We start from the raw sequence: 10,137 nt of genomic DNA, 5'->3' as shown, positions 1-10,137 counted from the left end.
ATGGTTTTTATTTTTTATTTTTATAACCTAGTAATCGTCACAACAATTTTAGCCTACCCAACCCAAAGTTTGATTGTTTTTTAAAGTATTTATAACGATATTCTTAAATGCTGATATATGTTTTTTACTTTTTATTATATTTTTTCATTAAATTCGTTTTATATTTCAAATATAATTTCACCAAATAGTTCCATTGTAATTTATGGTTGTAAAAAGCAAAATATTCAATTAACATAAAATTTAGTTGCTAATATAATTCACATATTTTTTAATAAAATATATTCTTTATAGGGGCCAATGGTGTAAAGCTACTTACACAGATATCATACAAGACAATTTCTTGTAGTTTTTTATAGAATGAATAATTGGTTTGAGGATCTTCAAAATTACTCTCAGCAAGCTTGCCAAGAGAGACATGTAGCGTTGTTCCCATCTCTGAAAGAAAAGTATATGCTCTATTCTGTGAATTTTCATTAGGTGAAATATAAGTAACTGGAATTTCCAATAACTCTTTTTTCTCCCCCTCTTAACAGTGGAATTTTTAAAGTGTGTTTAGTTTTGTATTTGCAAATGTGGATTGGTATTAATGTGATTTTATATGCAGCAATCTATTCATCAAGAAAACTAAGTTTATCATCCTAAAATAAGCAGGAAAATTATATTCCAGCAGATGCATAAGTAAGGTTATTTTATTTATTGATATATTTTCCCTTAATAAGTTATGATATGAAGCTTTAGGGTGGAGAGCGAACCACAGTGTCTCAGGCACCATAATCTTGTATTTTAGGCCTTGAAGCATTGCTTGCTTTTTCAGTTATTTGCTTCCACGATTCTTCTAGTTTCTCACATTGTTCCTCTGACCACCTACAGGATGTGCAGGCAGCAGGCACCTTCTCTTGACAATTCACATGAAGTATGCATTTGTTCTTTAAGTTTAATTTTGATGCACTGACACGTGCAATTTGTTTTTTTGGATGACTATTCATGCGGTTAATGTGAAAGATAATTATTTTTACTGATATAGCATTACGTAATTGAATATACGTATAAAGTTTTACACTGACCAGTGCATCAAAATTAAATTATTGTTCTTTTAGTGTTTCTTTTGAAAAAGTATTGGGGTGATTAGACCTGATTTTACTTTCTAGAATTAATTATACATTGCACTTTAGATGACTTCTTGGCTTCTCTTAGCAGGTTCAATCAAGGCGTGTTACGATAAATCTCGAACAAAAGAAAGAAAGAAAGAAAAGTAGTTGTGCTAATGTTATAAGTATGAGCATTGCATAAAATTAGTCATACATTGAAGAAAATAAAAAAGAGTGAGGAGTTTATAAGATGAAAAACTCATTTATTATTTGTTATCTTAAAGTTTTGAATTAGACGTGATGTCTTCTCTTGTGTTAAGAGAGACATGTAGTATTGTTCTGAACTCTGAAAGAAAAGTATAAGCTACGTTTCAGTGAATTTTTATTAGGGGAGATATATGTTAAAAGTGGAAATTTAAATACACAAATCCTTTTTATCTTATAATTACAAATGCCACCTTCTCCGTTTTATTTTATTTTGCCTAGTTTAGTTAGATGGCAATGTCTGCCTGGTGAACATAAATTCTGTCATATTTGGCTTTGATCAAAATTAGTTTAGTATCACCATGATTTATATTTGAAGACTACTAATGGAATAAACATTGTTGAAAATCCTTTTCCTCCACGAACTCCATTGTTGAATGCACAATATAGAGTAGGTAGGTTACTTGGTCTGATTATGCAGGGGAGAAGGAGTGTGAATGATTTGTTTTACTTACCCGTTTTGCTTTCTAATTCAAGCACCCTCAAAGTCTTTGATTATGTGTTTTTAGAGCATGTCACATGTCACATGTTTTAGTGAACTTCTTTTAATACATTATTACATTAACTTTGATTATGTCAACCTCCATGTCTTTGATTAAGTGTTTTTTAACCAATGTCATTGTTTGAGATTACTTGTTTGAATTTTATATTCAATCTTTTGTGCATATCATTTTAAATTTTTGTATAGCATAAAGAACCAGTAATATGACATGAGCACTTAAATTATAATTGAATAGTAATACTATTTTTTTTTTTCTAAGAACTCATTCATATAGACAGACTTTCTTTGTCAACTACTTCCTTTGTTTAATTTTAACACCATCTTCTATTCTTCATTTCTGTGAATATTATAGCTTTTAACAGCAAGTATGGCAGTTTCAGACAAATAAATCTCTAACTAAATTAAATTACAAGTAAGTCCTTGATCAAAAGCTGAAAGGAGAGAACCAAATTCCAACTACTGCATAACAGTTTATGATTCAAGTACAGATTACACACAGCTGACATACTCATATGAGTAGTGTTTTATTCATCATCAAGCAAAACATCGAAAAATAAAAAAAGATACTAAAGGAGAGAAAGGAACAAGTGATAAGTAAGAAAACAATATAACAGCTTTTTCTTTAAAAATGATGTTATGATTTATGAAGATTTAGGGTGTATAGCAAACCATGTCTGGATGAATGTGAGAACAAGGCCAAGTGTGGCAGCCAACAAAGCAATGATGGTCCATGGCGAGCGAAAAAAGGTGTTGTAGGCCTCTCCCATCCAAGATAGCATTCTGATCCTGCCTCGTTTGGACTCAAAATGTGAATGGATTTGGTCTCTGATGTGAGCGAACAATGGTGTCTCAGGCACAAGAATGCTGTCCATCTTATTAAACAGGTCAGCCACTTCCTTGTCATTGGCAAGTTCGTTGATAATTATGCCAGCTAATCTGAGTTCCTTCACATCCTCCGGCTGATCAATGAGAGAGCTCATGAAGACTAAAAATGAGCTGATGTCGAAGTTGTTGCGAAAATCAGGACACATCTCATAGGCCACTAGGTTGAGGAATATATGAGGTGTTGAGCCATCCACTATGAGTTCTGGAAGCTGCAGCATCCCATCTTTGAAGCTCGGATACATCGAGTTGTTGTGGGAATCTTTTGTCACACGAATCCCAGCTGCCTTGAGTTCCTGGATGGTCCCAATCCTGTACTTCCTGAGGTGCAGGGATCCCCTCTTCATCTTCTTGTGGTTGATAGCTTTGTAAAATGTGTGTTGGTCTCTCATTAAGAGGGCCTTCCGCAGATAATCAAGAAGATGGACGGGGTCCTCCTCATCATCTCCATCCACTGCTACCTTCACTTCTTCATTCTCTCTTTTCTTTCTGGGAAGCTTGGGTGATGTCTCAATACCATGAACTTGGAGGAAGTTGCAGAGGCATTTTTGGAGCCTTTCTTGGTCCTCACAGAAGAACCTGAGGGATTGGAAAGGAATTTGATTGTCCAAGATAAGCAGATCCTGGTGCACCCGTACAAGCTTGTCCATGCTAATCTTGAGCTCTTGCTCTGGATCAACTGACAAGTCTGATTTTTCCAGCAATTCTAGAACACAACATCCATCCACTATCAAAAGTTCTGTGTCTACCATATCGCTATCAAATAAATTCCGCCACATCCGTTTATTCCCCCAGAGTTCCATAAATAAATCTTCAGCCTTTAGGTTAGTATGCCTAATATACATTGCTGCCCATGCTTTCTTATACAGCTCTCCTTGCCTTTTGTTATGAAAACAACCAAGTGAAATGATCTGCGGCCTGTAGTATCTTTGAAACTCAAGCTTTTCAGCCATGTACGCTGGAATTCGTTGTATTTTAGGCCTTGAAACTTTGTTACCTTCTCCAGTTAATTGCTTCTCCGATTCTTCTAATGTCTTACACAGATAATCGCATTCGATTTTCGCCCTTTCCACCATTTTTGAATGCATTTTTGAATGCATACTATCGAGTAGGTGGGTTGAGGTGAGAAAACAAATGACTCTTGAGTGTGTTTGGTTGTTTTACATTCTAGTTAAGTCAAGCTCAAAGTCTTTCATTTTCTGTTTCTTAATTAACCGAAATCATTATGGTGTAAGTTGGGGACCCACACTTTAAAACAAAAGGAAACAAAATAATAAAAAGAATTAGTGGCTTATAGCCATGGGTAATAAAAAGAAGAGAAAAAGATAAATAGGTCATTAATTTTTTGACTTGACTTCTTAATCTTTTCAAAACTTGGATATATTATTTTTTCATGTTCATTTGGATTTATCAGACCTAACAGAAAATGGGACTCATGAAAAAGTTTATAAAATGAAACAAATTAGACTCATTGATAAATATGTCCAAATTTTAAAGAAATCATGAATTTAACTGTATTTTTAAATTTTTAAGAATTTAAACGTCCATATACTAAAAAATCAAAGATCAATTTGTTATTTTCTTCGGGAAAAAAAATGAGAGAAAAAGTGGGGAATCCTTGTTTTAAAAAGAAAAGAAACACGGAACGAGTGAGGGAGAAGATTAAGGGAGGCTTCTTTAAAGGCATGGTGGATTTCATATTCATTCCTCTGAGGATTTAAATATATGTATGTGTCTTTTTCATGTCATTTTTTAAGCTGGCAACTTGCACCTTGTCGGCTGTCGCTAGCACCATAGCAAGTTCAATCCATCCAAGCTTCAATCAAATTTAATATGTTTTCCTCCGAATTCTATGGTTGACTCTTGTAGGTTAGGGGTTAAGGCCACTATTGTTGTTATCAATAATAATTAAAGAAATCATAAACGTTGTTATGGTAAGGATACTCTTTTCCGTGTTATATGTCAGTTCTTGAAGAAATGATCTCGTCTGTTATTTGGAGTATCTGCCTTGAACACGAACTCGAACGCGGTACCTGCAAAAAGGACTTCGACGCCCAAATCAGTTGAAAATATCTCTTTAAAGTTTGCGTATGTAATTAAGTGGTTGTTGTATAGCTTGTTCGTACTTACTCATGTTGGTACCGTTTTTATAGACTTAGGGTTTGGACTGTTCAAAGGTTGATTTGAGCGAATCTCGGCTTCAGCCGAGATTCTTAGGAAGTAACGTTTACATGATAAGCTTTTGTTTGACTGCAAGTTTGAATTTCCCAACTTGACCGAGATATAAGTCGATAAGTTCCGAGTTTATAGGGTATGATACATAGTCCCCAAACTTGACTTGCATATTCGGTTATTTAGCAAGTTGAGCTTTAGACAACTTATATCTCGGTTTTGTTGAACCTAGCAACCCCCAAGCTCAACGATGCATTTAAAAAAAAATGTTTACGTTTAAAGTGTTAATTTGGAAAACATTTATTATTAAAAAAAAGTTTTTCCCTATCTTTGGGGAATGTGCTGTAATTAAATCCCTTAATGACCGGGTTTTAAACCGTTTTTTACTTAGGGCATTTCAACGGTTAATCCTTTTGGTTCTCCCACTTAGTTAGTGGGCTTGTAATAGCGTTTTGAGTACTGCTTGCTTCCTTTGGGAATTGCTCAAAAAAGTTTCTTTTTTTCTCTACTTTTATCTGGTTTTGACGATCAGAATGACTTCCAAAGGTTAGACTTTTCTTACTTTGTCTTCTTCTTCTTCGCTTTTCTGTCATGGTTAGGAAAGGGATAATGGAAAAGAAAAGGAAAAAGAAAAACTGAAAGTGGTTGAGGTTAAGAAGGATGATCTTTATCACTGGGTGCACAAAGATGTTAAGACGCGTTCCTCTTCGTATTCTAGTTTTGAGTCACTACATGAGCTTCTTAGTATGAAGCTGGTTAAGGATTATTCTGGCATTGCTGTTGAAGTGTTGAACTCCTTCCCTGTTCCAGCGAAGAGAGGGTTTGCGAGCATAGAGGAGACTGGGGGTACTTTAATATGTACACCCCCTGTTTTACTGAGTTGCATGTTAAATTTCCTTTTTCACCTTTTGAGTAACTCAACTTAACTGTGCCCCTTCTTAGTTACACCCAAATTCCTGGGAAGTGCTTGATGGATTTTCTTGAGTATCCACCTTCTTTAGGCGTTTTCTTTTCTCTGTTTCAGTCGAAAGGGGTTCGAAAGGGTTTATGGGTGTTTTTAAGCAGTTTTTCTGGTCGTTCCATCTTCTTGCTTTATAAATTATCTTTCAAAAAATTTAAGCCCTTGTTTCTAAAGGTTCGGTCCATAGAGACCGAGTATCCTTTCTATCTTGATGACGAGTTAATAGAGAAATATACATTGTATTGGTGTTTCGAGCCTATGCAAGTACTTGAGGCTTATAGGAGTGAGGAGGAAGATTTGGTTATGGAGTTTTTAATTGAAAACTTTGCTGCTGGCGAGTGCTTGTCGATTCCTGAGATATTGCATTTCGAAAGAGAAAATGATAAAGAAGGATTAAGGACTTATATAGGTAATATAAGTGTGTACCTTTTATTGCTTGTTGTTTTCTAGTTTTTTTATGTTCTTTGTTTTGTTGTTTGTAAAAGCGCGAGTGCCACATCTGAGCTCTTCTAGGCTGCAGACTTTCCTTGACAAGAAAAAGGGAAAAGGTGTTAGTGCTTCTGGTTTACCCAAGATAGGTGAGGGGGATACGGCTTTTTCTACTGCGCAGCCGATCTCCTCGAAAAGGAAGAGGGATGGGTCTGACAATTCCTTAGAAGTGTTGTCTGAAGGAGGTAAGGGTGCTGCTGAAACTTCAAAGTCAGTGTTTGATCGTCAACGTAGGCTTCACGGGTTTATACCTGGGACGAGTTCGTATTCCCTCTGGAGTGAGCAGTTCCCTCTGGCCGAGCTCTCGGACAGGGTCTCTCAATACCCTGGAGACATGCTGCTTATCACCGAGTTGGGGTGGAAGCTTTGGGAAAATATGTTCAGTTTTGTAAGCATTTTGTTTTTTGTCTTTCTTGCTGGTTTTTTCTTCGACTTATTGTATTTACTTTGTTCCCTTAGGTTTTTGCTTCTCGTCTGCTATGTGTTGGTCGGACTACAAAGTTGCTCGGAGCCGAGCAACAAGTCGCTGTTGAGAGGGTTGTTGCTTTAGAGCGCGCGGTAAAGGAGAAAGATGAAATTATCATTGATCTTACTGCGAAGGTGAAGGAGGGAGAGGATGAAATTGCTCGTCTTCGAGATTAGATTCACCTGCTGCAAAGTGAGATTAAAGATAATGACAAGACGAAAGGTGAAATGACTGCTCATATTCATGAGCTCGAGGATGAAGGTATAGAAATGTTAACTTCTGGGTTCGACCGAGCTGTTTCTCGAGTTTCACTGTTTGCACCTGAGTTTGATGTTCGTCAGCTTGACATGACAAAGATTGTGATTGATGGAAAGCTGGTTCAAGATAAGGCGGGCGAGGATCATGATGAAAATGTTCCTCCGCCTGTTTGAATTTTTTATGTTTTATTTGGAAGTAGACAGATTTTGTACTTTTTGAAATGGTAAAGCCGATTTTTGTTCCGGTTGTATTGACTGAGTTTCCGAATTATGGTGTCGGAATTGACTATGACTTGTGAATGTTTTGTTTTTTTGTGATTCCAACTTTGATTTTGTTGGTTCGAAGTATGATTGAGTAGTATAATGTATTTTATTCATATGAAAAAAGTTTCTCATGTTTGAGGTATGTGGGATGGTCGGCCTCATTGAAACCTACCCGAGTAAAACCCTCTTTAGGAATAAAACCTCGTGGTTAGGAAAAAGAGTACCTGGCCATCCTACTATTTACAACATGATTAGCTATAATAGTATTTGAGTGATGAAATGTTCTATGTGTTTGGTAAGGTTGTTCCATCTAATGTTTCTAAACAGTAAGCCCCCTTTCCGATTACTTTAGCGACTCGGAAGGGTCCTTCCCATGTTGTTGCCAACTTCCCATGGCCTGGAGGTTTCCAAACATCTTCGAGTTGTCTGAGCACTAGATCTCCTTCTTTAAGGGTTCTCGGCCGAACTTTCTTGTCGCATTGTCATTTCATAGCCAGTTGCATTGACTTTTGCCTTAGTCATGTGATGTAGTGTCCTTCGTGGATGACGTCGAGCTCGACACGTCTGGTTTGTTCGTTGACATTCTCATCGAAGTGTTCGGTTCTGGTCGAAACTTGGCCGAGCTCCAGGGGGATCATGTATCAGATCCATATACTAGTCAGAAAGGACTTTCCTTTGTTGTAGACTGGGGAGTTGTGTTATAGCTCCACAGTACTTCGGGTATAAATTCTGTCCATTGACCCTTAGCCTCGGTTAGTTTTTTCTTTAGGGCCTGCAAAATTACCTTGTTAGCCGCCTCTGCGAGCCCATTGCTTTGTGGGTGTTCGACAGAGGAAAAATGGTGCTTAACATTTAAATTGGTTAAAAATGAAGTAATTTTCTTATCAGTGAATTGCCTACCGTTGTCAGAGATAATTTCTCTAGGTAAACCATATCTACAAATAATGAACTTCCAAATAAAGTTTTGTACCTTATCCGAGGTTATCTTCGCCAATGGTTGTGCTTCTATCCATTTTGTAAAGTAATCAATGGCTACCAAAAGGAATTTTACCTGTCCTGGTGATATTGGGAATGGTCCGAGGATATCTATCCCCCATTTGTGGAACGGGCAGCTGACGTCGGACATGTGCAATGTTTCGGCCGGGCTATGTATTAGTGGCAAGCATTTTTGGCATGCATCGCATTTTTGCACCTTTGTTGCACAATCCGATCTTAAAGTTGGTCAATAATAACCTGCCCGCAGTATTTTTGTTGCCAAACTTCTTCCTCCCATATGGTGTCCTCAGATTCCCTCATGGACTTTGTTGACTGCCGCCTTAGCGTCGTCTTCTCCGAGGCATCGGAGTAATGGTCGGGAGAAGGCTCGTCTGTATAAGTCGTTATTGATTAGGGTGTAATTATTTGCTTTACTTTTAAAAGACTTCGGTTCTCCTTCTGGTATCGTTCCTGTCTTCAGATAATGGATTGTGGGAGTTCGCCAATCTCCTTCCTGTGCCATACTTAAAACATAATGCATATCTAGACTAGGTTTCATTAGTGTGAGATGAACTAGATTTTTTGAATGTTGGGCATCTCTATATGTGGCTAGTTTTGACAAGATATCTGCCCTGGAATTTTGTTCTCGGGGTATATGTGTTATTTCAAATGTTTGGAAACTCAGTATCATGATTTTAGCAAGGTTCAAGTATTTTTCTAAGAGAGGATCTTAAGTTTGAAAATTACCGGTTATTTGTTGTACCACGAGTAAGGAATTGCAGTACACTCGCAGCTTTGACACCTCTATTTCCTTTGCTAGTCTTAGTCCTGCTAGTAGTGCTTCATATTCGACTTGGTTATTTGTTGTTTGGAAAAGGAATTTGATTGAATGCTCTGCGTGTACCCCTACGTTGTCTTTTAACAGTATTCCTGCTCCACATTCGTTGTCATTTGATGCTCCATCTACGTACAGCTCCCATGGCTCGGCCTCCTGTACTTCGCAGGTGAATTCGGAAATAAAATCGGCTAGGGCTTGAACTTTGGGAGATCCTCTGGATTGGTAGGTAATGTCAAATTTTGAGAGTTCGATGGACCATTTTGTCAATCTTCCTGCTAGATCAAGTTTTGATAAAACTTGGCGAAGTGGTTGATTGGTCCGAACTATGACTCAGTGTCCTTGAAAGTAATAACGCAGGCGCCGAGCTGTGATTATCAGTCCGAACGCTAGTTTTTCTATCATCGGATACCGTGTTTCGGCATTTTGTAATACTTTACTTACAAAGTATACTGGGTGTTATTCCTTTCCATTGTCTGTTACATGCACGAAACTGACTGTGTTAATTGAAATTGAAAGGAATATGTGTAGTGGCTTACCTTGTTCTGGTTTCTGTAATATGGGTGGTGATCCTAAGATATTTTTGAATTTTGTGAATGCTTCTTCACACTCTTCCGTCCAGATGAATTTATCAGCCTTTTCTTAGGGTATTGAAAAAGTGATAAGACTTGGCTGCCGCTGCTGGCAAGAAGCGGGATAAAGTTGCTAACTGACTTGTGAGATGTTGGACTTCTTTCAGGGTCTGAGGAAATTGCATGTTGATTACTGCTTGACATTTGTCAGGGTTAGCTTCTATTCCCCTATTAGTCAGTAGGAATCCGAGGAATTTTCCTCCCTGTACACCGAAGACGCACTTCTCCGGATTTAACCTCATGTTGTGTTTTCTGAGTCGCTCAAAGATTTCGTTGAGGTCGTGCTTATGTTGTTTTTCCGAGCTTGACTTGACCACCATGTCATCTACATATATTTCAATTTTTCTTCC

At 37.4% G+C, this 10,137-nt stretch overlaps 1 protein-coding gene and 1 long non-coding RNA gene across 2 annotated transcripts; one reads left to right on the top strand and one right to left on the bottom strand.

The window, feature by feature from the left end:
• Window positions 453–1,538, top strand: LOC110267343. Its single transcript, XR_002354832.1, has 2 exons — window positions 453–913; window positions 1,198–1,538. It is a non-coding gene; the product is annotated as an uncharacterized LOC110267343 (long non-coding RNA).
• On the bottom strand, window positions 2,496–3,812 carry LOC107614687 (UPF0481 protein At3g47200). The gene has a single exon (XM_016316830.1). The coding sequence runs from the start codon at window positions 3,810–3,812 to the stop codon at window positions 2,496–2,498; it is 1,317 nt and encodes a 438-aa protein (XP_016172316.1).

The sequence above is a fragment of the Arachis ipaensis genome, chromosome B09 (assembly GCF_000816755.2).
Source record: "Arachis ipaensis cultivar K30076 chromosome B09, Araip1.1, whole genome shotgun sequence".
NCBI lineage: Eukaryota > Viridiplantae > Streptophyta > Magnoliopsida > Fabales > Fabaceae > Arachis > Arachis ipaensis.
Note: the sequence above shows the minus strand (reverse complement) of the source record. Positions and strands in the feature narration are given on the sequence as shown.

What these genes read in the sequence shown, in the direction of transcription:
- LOC107614687 (XM_016316830.1), bottom strand. Translation starts at nt 3,812, where the DNA reads ATGGTGGAAAGGGCGAAAATCGAATGCGATTATCTGTGTAAGACATTA.